This window comes from Falco punctatus, assembly GCF_963210335.1.
Source record: "Falco punctatus genome assembly, chromosome: 17".
NCBI lineage: Eukaryota > Metazoa > Chordata > Aves > Falconiformes > Falconidae > Falco > Falco punctatus.
In genome coordinates this window covers 8,439,600-8,455,465 of record NC_137597.1, presented here as the reverse complement: position 1 = coordinate 8,455,465, position 15,866 = coordinate 8,439,600, and the positions used below count along the sequence as shown (strand labels likewise).

General features: G+C 55.6%; 1 protein-coding gene across 1 annotated transcript; it reads right to left on the bottom strand.

Moving 5' to 3' along the window:
* Nucleotides 1-11,616: 11,616 nt before the first annotated feature.
* LOC308054362 (olfactory receptor 14A16-like) lies at nt 11,617-13,290 on the bottom strand. Its single transcript, XM_080366995.1, has one exon. The coding sequence runs from the start codon at nt 12,833-12,835 to the stop codon at nt 11,807-11,809; it is 1,029 nt and encodes a 342-aa protein (XP_080223121.1). The 5' UTR covers nt 12,836-13,290; the 3' UTR covers nt 11,617-11,806.
* Nucleotides 13,291-15,866: the final 2,576 nt, after the last annotated feature.

Here is a 15,866-nt window from a genome sequence, read left to right as displayed (position 1 = left end):
CCTGAGTCTAACCCTCGCCCGAAGAGCCTGAGTCTAACCCTCGCCCGAAGAGCCTGAGTCTAACCCTCGCCCGAAGAGCCTGAGTCTAACCCTCGCCCGAAGAGCCTGAGTCTAACCCTCGCCCGAAGAGCCTGAGTCTAACCCTCGCCCGAAGAGCCTGAGTCTAACCCTCGCCCGAAGAGCCTGAGTCTAACCCTCGCCCGAAGAGCCTGAGTCTAACCCTCGCCCGAAGAGCCTGAGTCTAACCCTCGCCCGAAGAGCCTGAGTCTAACCCTCGCCCGAAGAGCCTGAGTCTAACCCTCGCCCGAAGAGCCTGAGTCTAACCCTCGCCCGAAGAGCCTGAGTCTAACCCTCGCCCGAAGAGCCTGAGTCTAACCCTCGCCCGAAGAGCCTGAGTCTAACCCTCGCCCGAAGAGCCTGAGTCTAACCCTCGCCCGAAGAGCCTGAGTCTAACCCTCGCCCGAAGAGCCTGAGTCTAACCCTCGCCCGAAGAGCCTGAGTCTAACCCTCGCCCGAAGAGCCTGAGTCTAACCCTCGCCCGAAGAGCCTGAGTCTAACCCTAACAGTCTAACCCTAACCCTCACCCAGAGTCTAACCCTAACCCTCACCCAGAGTCTAACCCTAACCCTCACCCAGAGTCTAACCCTCACCCTCACCCAGAGTCTAACCCTCACCCTAACAGTCTAACCCTAACCCTCACCCAGAGTCTAACCCTCACCCAGAGTCTAACCCTCACCCAGAGTCTAACCCTCACCCAGAGTCTAACCCTCACCCTAACTGTCTAACCCTCACCCTAACTGTCTAACCCTCACCCTAACTGTCTAACCCTCACCCTAACTGTCTAACCCTCACCCTAACTGTCTAACCCTCACCCTAACTGTCTAACCCTCACCCTAACTGTCTAACCCTCACCCTAACAGTCTAACCCTCACCCTAACAGTCTAACCCTCACCCTAACTGTCTAACCCTCACCCTCACCCAGAGTCTAACCCTCACCCTCACCCAGAGTCTAACCCTCACCCTCACCCAGAGTCTAACCCTCACCCTCACCCAGAGTCTAACCCTAACCCTCACCCAGAGTCTAACCCTCACCCTCACCCAGAGTCTAACCCTCACCCTCACCCAGAGTCTAACCCTCACCCTCACCCAGAGTCTAACCCTCACCCTCACCCAGAGTCTAACCCTCACCCTCACCCAGAGTCTAACCCTCACCCTCACCCAGAGTCTAACCCTCACCCTAACAGTCTAACCCTCACCCTAACAGTCTAACCCTCACCCTAACAGTCTAACCCTCACCCTAACAGTCTAACCCTCACCCTAACAGTCTAACCCTCACCCTAACAGTCTAACCCTCACCCTAACAGTCTAACCCTCACCCTAACAGTCTAACCCTCACCCTAACAGTCTAACCCTCACCCTAACAGTCTAACCCTCACCCTAACAGTCTAACCCTCACCCTAACAGTCTAACCCTCACCCAGAGTCTAACCCTCACCCAGAGTCTAACCCTCACCCAGAGTCTAACCCTCACCCAGAGTCTAACCCTCACCCAGAGTCTAACCCTCACCCAGAGTCTAACCCTCACCCAGAGTCTAACCCTCACCCAGAGTCTAACCCTCACCCAGAGTCTAACCCTCACCCAGAGTCTAACCCTCACCCAGAGTCTAACCCTCACCCAGAGTCTAACCCTCACCCAGAGTCTAACCCTCACCCAGAGTCTAACCCTCACCCAGAGTCTAACCCTCACCGTCTAACCCTCACCGTCTAACCCTCACCGTCTAACCCTCACCGTCTAACCCTCACAGTCTAACCCTAATCCTAACCCCGGCTGAAGTACCCAAGTATATTTCGCTAGATGGCAGCAGCGCTCCACCAACAGAGCCGGATGCAGTACCCAAATATATTTCGCTAGATGGCAGCAGCGCTCCACCAAAAGGGCGGCTGCAGTACCCAATTACATTTCGCTAGATGGCAGCAGCGCTCCACCAACCGGGCGGCTGCAGTACCCAATTATATTTCGCTAGATGGCAGCAGCGCTCCACCAACCGGCCGGCTGCAGTACCCAAGTATATTTCGCTAGATGGCAGCAGCGCTCCACCAACCGGGCCGGCTGCAGTACCCAAATATATTTCGCTAGATGGCAGCAGCGCTCCACCAAAAGGGGCCGCCTGCCGTACCCAAATATATTTCGCTAGATGGCAGCAGCGCTCCACCAACGGGGCCGGCTGCAGTACCCAATTACATTTCGCTAGATGGCAGCAGCGCTCCACCAACGGGGCCGGCTGCAGTACCCAATTACATTTCGCTAGATGGCAGCATCGCTCCACCAACGGGGCCGGCTGCAGTACCCAAATATATTTCGCTAGATGGCAGCAGCGCTCCACCAACCGGGCGGCTGCAGTACCCAATTACATTTCGCTAGATGGCAGCATCGCTCCACCAACGGGGCCGGCTGCAGTACCCAAATACATTTCGCTAGATGGCAGCAGCGCTCCACCAAAAGGGCGGCTGCAGTACCCAATTACATTTCGCTAGATGGCAGCATCGCTCCACCAACCGGGCCGGCTGCAGTACCCAAATACATTTCGCTAGATGGCAGCAGCGCTCCACCAACAGGGCCGGCTGCAGTACCCAATTACATTTCGCTAGACGGCAGCAGCGCTCCACCAAAAGGGCGGCTGCAGTACCCAAGTATATTTCGCTAGACGGCAGCAGCGCTCCACCAAAAGGGCGGCTGCAGTACCCAATTACATTTCGCTAGACGGCAGCAGCGCTCCACCAACCGGGCCAGCTGCAGTACCCAATTACATTTCGCTAGACGGCAGCAGCGCTCCACCAACCGGGGCGGCTGCAGTACCCAATTACATTTCGCTAGACGGCAGCAGCGCTCCACCAAAAGGGCGGCTGCAGTACCCAAGTACATTTCGCTAGACGGCAGCAGCGCTCCACCAACCGGGCCGGCGGCAGTACCCAATTGCATTTCGCTAGACGGCAGCAGCGCTCCACCAAAAGGGCGGCTGCAGTACCCAAGTACATTTCGCTAGACGGCAGCAGCGCTCCACCAACCGGGCCGGCTGCAGTACCCAAGTACATTTCGCTAGACGGCAGCAGCGCTCCACCAACCGGGCCGGCTGCAGTACCCAATTACATTTCGCTAGACGGCAGCAGCGCTCCACCAACCGGGCCGGCTGCAGTACCCAATTACATTTCGCTAGACGGCAGCAGCGCTCCACCAACCGGGCCGGCTGCAGTACCCAATTACATTTCGCTAGACGGCAGCAGCGCTCCACCAACCGGGCCGGCTGCAGTACCCAATTACATTTCGCTAGACGGCAGCAGCGCTCCACCAACCGGGCCGGCTGCAGTACCCAATTACATTTCGCTAGACGGCAGCAGCGCTCCACCAAAAGGGCGGCTGCAGTACCCAATTACATTTCGCTAGACGGCAGCAGCGCTCCACCAAAAGGGCGGCTGCAGTACCCAATTACATTTCGCTAGACGGCAGCAGCGCTCCACCAACCGGGCCGGCGGCAGTACCCAAATACATTTCGCTAGACGGCAGCAGCGCTCCACCAACAGCGCCGGCTGCAGTACCCAAATACATTTCGCTAGACGGCAGCAGCGCTCCACCAACAGCGCCGGCTGCAGTACCCAAATACATTTCGCTAGACGGCAGCAGCGCTCCACCAACCGGGCCGGCGGCAGTACCCAATTGCATTTCGCTAGACGGCAGCAGCGCTCCACCAACCGGGCCGGCGGCAGTACCCAATTGCATTTCGCTAGACGGCAGCAGCGATCCACCAACCGGGCGGCTGCAGTACCCAATTACATTTCGCTAGACGGCAGCAGCGCTCCACCAACCGGGCCGGCGGCAGTACCCAATTGCATTTCGCTAGACGGCAGCAGCGCTCCACCAACCGGGCGGCTGCAGTACCCAATTACATTTCGCTAGACGGCAGCAGCGCTCCACCAACCGGGCGGCTGCAGTACCCAATTGCATTTCGCTAGACGGCAGCAGCGATCCACCAACCGGGCGGCTGCAGTACCCAATTGCATTTCGCTAGACGGCAGCAGCGCTCCACCAACCGGGCGGCTGCAGTACCCAATTACATTTCGCTAGACGGCAGCAGCGCTCCACCAACCGGGCCGGCGGCAGTACCCAATTGCATTTCGCTAGACGGCAGCAGCGCTCCACCAACCGGGCCGGCGGCAGTACCCAATTGCATTTCGCTAGACGGCAGCAGCGCTCCACCAACCGGGCCGGCGGCAGTACCCAATTGCATTTCGCTAGACGGCAGCAGCGCTCCACCAACCGGGCCGGCGGCAGTACCCAATTGCATTTCGCTAGACGGCAGCAGCGCTCCACCAACCGGGCCGGCGGCAGTACCCAATTGCATTTCGCTAGACGGCAGCAGCGCTCCACCAACCGGGCCGGCGGCAGTACCCAATTGCATTTCGCTAGACGGCAGCAGCGCTCCACCAACCGGGCCGGCGGCAGTACCCAATTGCATTTCGCTAGACGGCAGCAGCGCTCCACCAACCGGGCCGGCGGCAGTACCCAATTGCATTTCGCTAGACGGCAGCAGCGCTCCACCAACCGGGCCGGCGGCAGTACCCAATTGCATTTCGCTAGACGGCAGCAGCGCTCCACCAACCGGGCCGGCGGCAGTACCCAATTGCATTTCGCTAGACGGCAGCAGCGCTCCACCAACCGGGCCGGCGGCAGTACCCAATTGCATTTCGCTAGACGGCAGCAGCGCTCCACCAACCGGGCCGGCGGCAGTACCCAATTGCATTTCGCTAGACGGCAGCAGCGCTCCACCAACCGGGCCGGCGGCAGTACCCAATTGCATTTCGCTAGACGGCAGCAGCGCTCCACCAACCGGGCCGGCGGCAGTACCCAATTGCATTTCGCTAGACGGCAGCAGCGCTCCACCAAAAGGGCGGCTGCAGTACCCAAGTACATTTCGCTAGACGGCAGCAGAGCCCAACCGGGACCCCCAGAGCCCAACCGGGACCCCCAGAGCCCAACCGGGACCCCCAGAGCCCAACCGGGACCCCCAGAGCCCAACCGGGACCCCCAAAACCAAACTAGGAGCCCCAAAACCAAACTAGGAGCCCCAAAAGCCAACTGGGACCAGTAGAACCCACCTGAGAGCCTCAAACCCCAACTGAGACCAGTAGAACCCACCTGAGAGCCTCAAACCCCATCTGGGACCAGTAGTACCCAACCGGGAACCCCAAGACCAAACTAGGAGCCCCGAAAGCCAACCGGGACCAGCAGAACCCAACCGGGGGCCCCCAAAAGCCAACCGGGGGCCCCCAACACCCAACCGGGGGCCCCCAACACCCAACCGGGGGCCCCCAACACCCAACCGGGGGCCCCCAACACCCAACCGGGGGCCCCCAACACCGAGCTGGGACCAGTCGAACCCCACCAGGACCAGTCGAACCCCACCAGGAGCCCCAAAACCCAACTGGGACCAGTAAAACCCCACCGGGAGCCCCAAAACCCAACTGGGACCAGTAAAACCCCACCGGGAGCCCCAAAACCCAACTGGGACCAGTAAAACCCAACCGGGAGCCCCAAAACCCAACTGGGACCAGGAGAACCCAACCGGGAGCCCCAAAACCAAACTAGGAGCCCCAAAAGCCAACTGGGACCAGTAGAAACCAAGCGGGAGCCCCAAAACCCAACTGGGACCAGGAGAACCCAACCAGGAGCCCCAAAACCAAACTAGGAGCCCCAAAACCCAATGTTGCAGACCACAACAAGGCCTTACCGTTGGCCATATTCTACTGCCGGTGCTGTAGCACCTGCCTCCAGAGGCCAGACCACACTTCTCCTCCTCCATCTGACACCCTCTCCCACAAGCCTCAGGGCTATTTAACCACTTATCGGAACCAGCTACACCTGCACATCGTCCATGTCAATCAACCCACTGCCTCTGAGGCAAGGCCACAGCTGCATGTTATCAATGCTAATCAACCCACCGCCTTCATTCCTCTACAGGGAGAAGCTCACCAAGCACATTTCCACCACCCACAACTGGCTGCTAAAATGTCATTCGCACAGAGCAACGTGTGGAAAAAAGAACTCAACAGGGAGCCCCAAAATCCAACTGGGACCAGTAGAACACAACCACGAGCCCCAAAACCCAACTGGGACCAGTAGAACCCAACTGGGAGCCCCAAAACCCAACTGGGACCAGTAGAACCCAACTGGGAGCCCCAAAAGCCAACTGGGACAAGTAGAACCCAACTGGGAGCCCCAAAACTTAACTGGGAGCCCCAAAACCCATCTGGGAGCCCCCACCCCCTACCTGGGACCAGTAGAACTCAACTGGGAGCCGCAAAAGCCAACTGGGACCAGTAGAACCCAACCGGGAGCCTCAAAACCCAACTGGGACCAGTAGAACCCAACCGGCAGCCCTAAAACCCAACTGGGAGCCCCAAAACCCAACTGGGAGCCCCCACCCCCTACCTGGGACGTAGAACCCAACTGGGAGCCCCCACTCCCTACCTGGGACCAGTAGAACACAACTGGGGCATTTCAGGTGACCAGCTGCCCCAGGGTGCTGGCAATTATGCCTTGTAAAGTGCAGCACCTTGGAGATAGCTTGGTGCATCTAGGACAGCAAGTGGCAGATCAAGCAAGGAAAGAAGCAGCTGAAAGTCAAATATTGCTAGTTCTGCCAGAGAAAAGGCAGAAATTAGGACCTAAGAGCCCACAGGATCCACCAGAAAACAAACAATTGGCTAATATACTGAAGGCAACCCCAAATCATGGATGATGGGTGACTCCTTCGCATCAACTAACATTTACAGAGGAAATTATGTGTGAATTGGTTAAAAGGAAGCACCAAGAAACTCCCTGGGGAATTGAGAGTTTGGTAGAAACCTTGAAAGGGCAAGCTCTAAATGTACCATGACTGGGAAAACAAAAAGCAGAGTGAAGAAGTCTGAGTGTTACCTGAAGAGTAACCCTCACCTACGCCAAAGACCTTTCCCAGGGCTGACAAAGCTCAGGGGATTACTGGCAAATAGATTTTTCCAAGTACTGCAGCAAAATGGGTATCAGTATCTTTTAGTAATGGCAGATGCTTTTTCAGGCTGGCTGGAAGCTTTCCCTTGCCGCACCAATAAGAAGTATCATATGTGTTAGTTAAGAGATAATACTGAGATTTGGGGTACCCATAGGACTTTCTTTGGGTGTTGGGGTCCACACTTGGTAGTAGCAGCCCTTCACCTTTTAGCTAAACTAGGAGGGGTAAAATGGGATCTCCACACTCCATGGAGACCTCAATCAAGCGGGAAAGTAGAAAGAATGAAGCAACGCCTGAAAGGACAGATGAGTAAAATTTGGCAAGAACCTCAGAGAGAGCAGTCAGATGCTTTTCCCTCAGCATTGCTACAGATACAGGATCCAGCGTAAACGGAAGGAGAGAGTTAGTCCTTTGGAAAGGATACATGGTAAACCTTGCCAGGTGACAGAAATGGGAGTGAAGCCCAAAATAATAGAAGGGAAACATGGCTCAAAAGAGTATGTTCAGTCTCTATGAAAGATCCTGTCCTCCTCTCCAGAGGTACGTCACTGTGAGCACAGATCTGTCCCTGGACATGCCTGTACATCACTACCGACCCAGAGATTGTGTGTATCTTAGAACATGGTTGGATGAACCATTGAAGAGAAGCAAAAGGACCTTTCCAGATTTTGCTCAGCACCTACACTGCTGTCAAGCCTGAAGGAGTCACTCCATGGACGTGCCATAGCAGGGTTTAAGCAGCCACATCACCAGAATGGACTGTCAAGCAACAAAAAAACCTTTATGCTTGAAACTACCTCCAGAATCATGAAGTTCTAGGTTCAGGATCTTGCATTATTGCCAGACAGCATATAAGTGAATGACTGAAATGCGACCCCAGATAAGACTGGGCTGTCTACAGGGAAGCTGGAGTCTGCTACTTGTCTCTCCTTTGTAGATATATGTTGAAACATGTTTTACAGATGTATAGAATTTGGCCTGTGATGTGGTATGCTAAATCCTCAGCTTGGGTGGGATCAGGAGGAGTCATGGACATGGAATACTCATTTGAAAATGGTGGAAGGATCGATGAACGTTTTTAAGAAGAGTGATTGTTGGGTTTGTACCCATTTCCCTGAATGTCCTCATGCAGGAATGCCTGTAGCTGGTATCCCCATCCCATTTGGGACTAGTGGGAATAACTTGTGGCTAAGACCAAAATACACTCATTGGAACGAGACTGACCTCCAGACCTGGGCAATACTGAATCCACACTCAGTGTGAAGTGTGTTACTAAAATGAAGCCAAGACACACCAAAATGGAACTCTGGTCTTTGTGGGGCCCTACCCACATTGTGATTGATCAATGCAATTCATGAAGCTGTCAGAACTAACTAGCAGTAGGTACTGGAACGTTCCACTGGGCACTGGGTGGTGCTGGATATGTGCCAGTGTAGCACAAAAAGCGTTACCACCAAGGTGGTTGGGTAGATGTACACCAGGTGGGATTTTTCCTGATATGACTGACTGAGACACTGGACAACAGTCTGTGGTGAACAACTTACCTGCAGAGATACAGGCAGAATCAACCACCCCTTACAGAGAGACCCACTGGGTTTCACTGTTTTGCTGGGTGGTTTATTCCTTGGCGAGGGGCTGCTGAATTGGGGAAGGCAGTGATAAAGAGATGCACAGGAGTGGAAGAGATGGCCAAGAACACTGCAGGTGCCATAAACTGCACTCTGCACAGCACAGACAATGGCCGTATGCAAGGGGACAACCCTTGGGTTCTCTTGGTGACTTCCAGCCTTGCCCGTGCCCTTTGCCTTCCATCTCACATTGTCCTACGCTGTCCCACGGCTGCTGCTTTTCCCCAGCAGGCTGCAGGCACCCATCTGGCTTCCCCACCTTGCTCTCACCCTGCCCTTGCCACACATGCACTGATGTCTGCCCACCCTCACATGCTGTTCCTGCAAACACACACACATGGACTGATCTCACACTCCTTCTGGACGACATCTCCCACCACAGCACAAGCCCTTGAGTGACATTTCCTCCTCCTGACCTCCAGTCTCCACTTTCCCAGCTGCACTGCGTGGCAGTGCTTCTCCCTCCTGCTCTTCCCTACCTCCAAGGAAAGCTCCACCACCTGGGAAACCACCCTTCAGGCGGGCATCCCGACCCGTCACTCTCCTTGTGGCCTTTCCCCTGACCATGCCACGGCCTCACCGCGCTCTTCCAAGGCTGCGAGCCTTTCAGCTTCTCTCATAGGCACGAGCAAGCGGTGTGCCTGCTGCTGTGCTGTCATGTTCTCAGGCAGCAGCGACGTGACAAGCAAGAAAGAAGCCCCTTGGTGGAGTGAGCCCAGGTCCTTAGGCAGAGGGGATCTCACAGCCCATGTGCCACCCAGGGGCCTTCTGCTGGCCTGCCTGAGACACGGGCAGATGGAGCTTAACAGCACGTGTCCCAGCCATGAGTCAGGGGCTGCCCTACACGCTGTTTCAGGCAGAGGTGACCTCACCGCCCCTTTCCCAGGCACATTGCTGCTGTTGGCCTGTCCCCTCCGCAGGCAGAACTGGCCTCACTGCCCCTGTCACAGCCATTGGCTTCCTGCTGGAATGTGAGTCCCTGAGACACAACTGACCACGAGATACCGTCCTCAGCCGTCACCCTCCCCGTGGCCCAGCACCCCAGCAGATAAAGGGAAGCTTCCCTCAGCCAATTTATCTCATGGATTTCCTACCTACCGTTTGGGTGGAAGAACAGTCCTCAGGGGAACTGCTCTGTTTCTACTGGACCATGTTTTGTCTCTGCTTCTGTGCGTCTTTTCCCTTCTTCCCCCTGCTATCCCATCCTAACTGAGCTCTCCAGGGAAGTGAGTCAATGAGTCCTAGAATATCTCACATTGGGAGAGTCCCCTGTAAAGGCCCTTGTCCAGCTGTCCTGCTCAGGGCAGGGTGAACTGGATGGCATCTCCTAAAGGCTCTGCCCACTTTGGCATCATCCACAGAAGGGTCTTAAAGCCACTTTGTCAGCTTGTACTGGGAGACAATAAAGACATTCAACACAGTTGGCCCACCTGCTTGCACTGGAAGATGCCACTAGTCAGTGGCCACCAGGAGGACTTGACCACTGGTGACATTTGGTCTTGAGCCCCTGTGGCGTATGATGCACCGACTCTGGGAGCAGATTGAAGGCATAAAGACACTCAAAGACACCTCGGAGACACTTTATTAAAATCAAGCAAGCCTTTTATACCTTTGCAGGGGGCTGACGTGTCAGCCTGTAACTGTGCTCAGCAATTTTCCACTCTGGGCTCTTTTTTTATTACAGACACAGCAGCTCAGCAACTCCCTTTACCTACAAGGCCACAAGCTCTGCAGACCACTCCCTATCTTCAAGGTTCTCCTCTTGCTCCCATGGCTTCCTTCCAACAGGCATAACTGTGTCTCTCTCCCAAGGTCGGGTTTCGCTCCCTGACGCCGTTGAGCTAGCTCAAGACATAGCCACAAGCCCCCAGCCAACTTCCCACCCACAGTGTCCTCCATTTCTTCACTCCAGAAGTCACCCATCTGCCTATACAGAAAGTGCAGGAGAAAAAGTCAAAACCCTTGCAAAGGTGCAGGTACAAACCATCCCCTTCTTGCCTCAATACGTATGGGTGCAGCAGTCCCTTCGATGTCCCACAATTACCTGGAACTGGCTGCAGGAGTATTTCCACCGTTATTTCCCCAGACACTACGGTGAGGATGACCAGCCTGTATTTCTCCCAATTGTCCTTCTTGCTTTTCCTGAACAAAGGCTGGATGTCTGCCTTTTGCCAGGACCCCAGAACCTCCCTGATTGCTCGGACACATTTGAGGGCACCATCCAGAAAGGGTGCCGTGATCAGACAGAGGCACTTGCAATGAGCCTGCCCAAGGCAGCTGAGATGACTCTCCCTGGGACAGTGGTCTTTGTTCCTGCAGTCACACACAGGAACGGCTGTGCCCTGGGAGGTGTCCCCACCTCAGCTGGCCTCATGCACTGCTGCCGTGGTTGAACCCCAGCCTCACGCACACAGGGGTGCTCAGAGGCACGAGCCCGTCCCTGGCACGTGCGGAGGCAGAGCACTGCAGCGGGCACAGTGACTGCCTGGCCTCCTGCTGCCCCTGCCAGAGGCTGGCAGCACCTCAGCCCAGGGGTTTCGCGCCCTGCTCGGCACCTCTCAGAGATGGCCCTCATCATGAGCAATGGGCACGGGGACCTCGGTTCAAGGAAGCACGTTGCAGTGCTGCATTCGGATGGTCTCCACAAATCCAGAACTTTTGATGGAGGCCAGCACCGTCACAGAGTGCCTGTTGCCTGCCCCTGCCTGCGCTCACAGGACTGCCGCGCAGCACAGCGGTGACCAAGCTGCTAGAGCACTCAGGCCTTACACCAAGGCAGGGGGTCAGAAGGATACTGTGGAAGTGGAAGGAGGACAGCACTGGAGAGCCAAGGGGTGGTGTTCCCTGGTACTGCTGCCATACAAGAACCTTTTCCCCTTCGTCTGTGGACACAGGACGTCTGTCCCTGCAGCTCCAGAAAGGCCTTGGAAGAAAGAATCAAAGGAAAAATAGAGTTGTTTAATGGCACTTTGCCTTTGTTAGATGAAGAGAGAGCAGGGCACCTTCAGAAAAGAAAATGACAGAAGGAATTAGAATGAGGACGATATCTTTATCAGAAATGAAATACCATGAGCAACTACAACACATTCAGAAGACAGTCTGGGTCTGTGATGAATTACATTATAAACGCTATTCATAATTTTCTTCCTTCAGAAAAACATCCATCTATCAGTTTGCACATTGCACCCTTGAGTTCCTCATTCCTCATGCTGTAGATGAGGGGGTTCAGTGCTGGAGGCACCACCGAGTACAGAACTGACACCACCAGGTCCAGGGATGGGGAGGAGATGGAGGGGGGCTTCAGGTAGGCAAATGTGCCAGTGCTGACAAAGAGGGAGACCACGGCCAGGTGAGGGAGGCACGTGGAAAAGGCTTTGTGCTGCCCCTGCTCAGAGGGGATCCTCAGAACAGCCCTGAAGATCTGCATGTAAGACAGAACAATGAAAATGAAACACCCAAAGAATAAAAAGGCACTAGCCACAAGAAGCCCCACTTCCCTAAGATAGGCGTGTGAGCAGGAGAGCTTGCGGATCTGTGGGATTTCACAGAAGACCTGTCCTAGGGCATTGCCTTGGCAGAGCGGCAGTGACAGTGTATTGGCCGTGTGCAGCGCAGCATTGAGAAACCCACTGGCCCAGGCAGCTGCTGCCATGTGGACACAAGCTCTGCTGCCCAGCAGGGTCCCGTAGTGCAGGGGCTGGCAGATGGCCACGTAGCGGTCGTAGGCCATGACGGTGAGGAGAGAACACTCTGCTGAAAGGAAAAAGACAATCAGGAAGAGCTGTGCAGCACATCCTGAGTAGGAGATGTCCCTGGTGTCCCAGAGAGAGCTGGCCATGACTTTGGGGACAATAGTGGATGTGGAGCCCAGGTCGAGGAGGGAGAGGTTGAGGAGGAAGAAGTACATGGGGGTGTGCAGGTGCTGGTCGCAGACTATGGTGGTGATGGTGAGGCCATTGGCCATGAGGGCAGCCAGGTAGATGCCCAGGGAGAGCCAGAAGTGCAAGAGCTGTAGCTCCCGCGTGTCTGCAAATGCCAGGAGGAGGAACTGGGTGATGGAGCTGCTGTTGGACATCTGCTGCCTCTGGGCATATGGTCCTGTCACAGGAGAAAAAAACAGTGATAATTTAGGGGAGATTTCTGCAAGCAAAATCAAAGCCATTTCCCACAGACCATCCCCCCGTCACACACAGACATCCCTCTCTTTTCTCGGAGACCTTCCTGCAGCTGTGTGGCTGCAGCCCTGCTTGGTGCTGGCCGTGTGGGTGATGAAGAGCAGAGCGTCTGCCCACGGGCTCTTGACCAGCCAGCCCCACTCTGCAGCAGTGGGTGGGGGCAGGGACCAGTCCTGGTGTTTAACTTTGTCCTGTGAAACCAGTGCCAACGCAGAAGGGCTGGTCAGCATCTGCAGTGCCAGTGCTAAGGAACGGGAAGGGTGAAGGCATTTTAAGAGAGTTTTAGTTTTTTTCACAGCTCTTCCCCATCTCTCCTGTTGCGTATTATCAGATGTCAGAAAAGCAGAGCATTTTTGCTGCCCTCAGGTGGAACAGAGTGAGGTCTGTGAGGCAAGAGGATTGCCTGTGGGTGAGTGCACAGTGAGGGGAGGTGGTCTGTCCATCTGGTTCCCGGTTTCTATGGGCCTGCACCTTCCTGAGATGAATAGTGGCCACACTCCCATGTTACCCTGAAATACCACAAGGCACTGCTGAGAACAGACTGACCCACCACAGACCAGTAAAGGTTGTAGGCTTTCATCAGAACTCAGCATCCCACCCACAGCAAAGGATACACAGCTCATTTCACCCACCTCACACCACCACCAGCGTTTTCTCCATCACCAAAACTCTACGCTTCTATGTGGGGCTTTCAGGTCACTAATGGGTGCGAGGGGACAGGTTTCCATTCTGGAGGGCAACGCACTGCTTGGAAGGGAACTTCAAGGAGGTAGCCAAGTGCCCTAACAAGAGCATCAGGTTCAGGGAGAACCAGCCCATTGCCCAGCCCCACATAGGGCATTGCCCACAGCCCCACAGGTGAGAGGAAAGCTGGGACACTTGTTCCCATGGACACACCTGCAGGAGAGGACCCACAAGGAAAGAGTGTGACTCTGCAGCTGAAACACCCATCCCCAGAGAGCCTGACAGCAAGAGCTAGAGAATAAAACTAACCCAAAAAGGCAGAGAAAGAAGTAAAATTGCACTGATGGTCTAGGTAAGAGTGTCCAGGGCAAGCATGCCGGGCACTGAGGGCAGCGTTGCCCTTGCCCAGCTCTGCTCGCCACCTCCCACACACCAACATTGCCGGGCAGCTGCTCTCAGCCCCTGTGCTCTGCAGAGGGGCCGGGGCACGTGGCTGCAGAGCTGCACCGCGGCTCTGCTGGAGCTCTGGCTGCAGAGGAGGTGGCTCACACCTCGGGACCCCCAGCCCTGAGGGCAGAGGCTTTGCTGGGGGGAGAGCAGCCAGGGGGATGCCTCAGAGAAAGGGGTCTGCACTGCACATGGTCAGAGAGAGCTTTCTGATTCTCCTTTCAACAACAATTCTGTCTGAAGTTTTCTGTCAGTCCTTGCAATATCCTGGATGTCAGATTTTCCTTGTGGGAGGTATCTCCCTGTGCCAGGTCTTTCCCTGTCAGTGCTCACAGACCACATCTCTGCCTCTGTGCACTGGCCCCGCACAAACGTGCCTCTCTGCAGGGCCCTGGCTGGGCGCAGGGTCCTGTCCGCAGGGGGAAAAGGGCAGCTCAGAACGACCCTGATGGCTCCAGCAAAGGTGCTGCTGCTGCTGCTGTTCATAGGCGGAGGAGTGGCTGAGGGCACTTCAGGAGGCTCCTGGCAGACCTCCTCATCACTCAGAGTTACAGCTGGGAGTCTCAGGGACATCTTCAAACTCGAGATCTCCATTAACATTTCTGCCTCCCCTCTCCTGCCCCCAACAACAGAAAACTGAAAACACAGATTGAGGAGAGCCCTGTATTTATCATAGCAATCCCTGCGCTGACCTTCGATACGAAAAGTCTCATCCAGACATATTCTGAGGGTAACCTATACTTGTAAGCAGCGCTCACCCACGCAGCACACTCTCAACAGCAGAGAGATCCTTCCCTATCGGGGCTCAGTCCATACGCCCCCAGAGCTGTGGGGAGCCCCCCAGCAGGCTGAGAGCTGCCCCTGGCAGGCGGCAGAGCCCCTGCCCCAGCACACAGCCCCCTGGGCTGCAGGGACCCTGCTGGCAAGGACAGCCCTGGGCACCCCTGCCTGCACAGCCACCTTCACAGCCCTGCAGCCAGCCCTGGCACAAGGCAGCCCACATGCCCTGGCCCTCCCACGCTGCAGCAGGGAAGCCCTGCTCTGCAGCACACTGGCCTCCTCCACAGCAAAAGGCTCCCACACGGTCCCACAGGCTGGGGGTGCCCCACCTGCTGCAGACCCGGCTAGGAACTGCAGAGGCATTGCCCTGCAGCCACACACTTACCGGCTCGAGGGCTCTTCAGATTTCTCCAGCAGGGAGCTCTCAGCAGCCTCCCACCAAGGTCTGCTTTTGAGCTCTCCCTGCCTCCCTCCTCTGCCCCTCTGGGCTCCCTCCAGCTGTCCCTGGGGCTGCAGGGGAACCTGATGGGCAGCAGGATGAGGCAATCCCTCATGGGCCTTGCCTCACCTGGGGACACACACTTATTTCCAGCAGTGGCAATTCCCTTACTAGAAAAAGTTTTCTGCATGACTACCAACTTTTGTTAACCCATTACTAGAGAGGACAGCAGGAAGACTGCAGCAAAGGATCCAAGTACTCCTAAAGGAGCGTGTGTGTACGTGTGTGTCTGGTGGTTCTACAGGCGGGGCGGGGAGGATGTCTTCAGCTGCATCCAAGCATAGAAAAACTGAAATCAGTCCCTTGCTTCAAGGAAGGCACCACGTGCCCTTTGGTAACTTTACTCAGTCGTCCCTACTCATAGTGTCCGCTTTGCCCTGCACATAGCCCTCTCTAGGGAGGGGAGGGAGGGTTCTGGAAACAAAAAAAACTGTAGGAAAACAGCTCTGCTGTGGTCATGCCTGAATTGCCAAGTAACTGGAGCAAACCTGAGAAGCAAAACCCTTTCTTTTTCTTGCAACGTAGGCGTATGAAAAGTAGAAAAGGGTAAGCTGAAACCCAAAGACACCTTCCTGATAAAGCACTAGTTTTGTAAACTCGCCAAAACT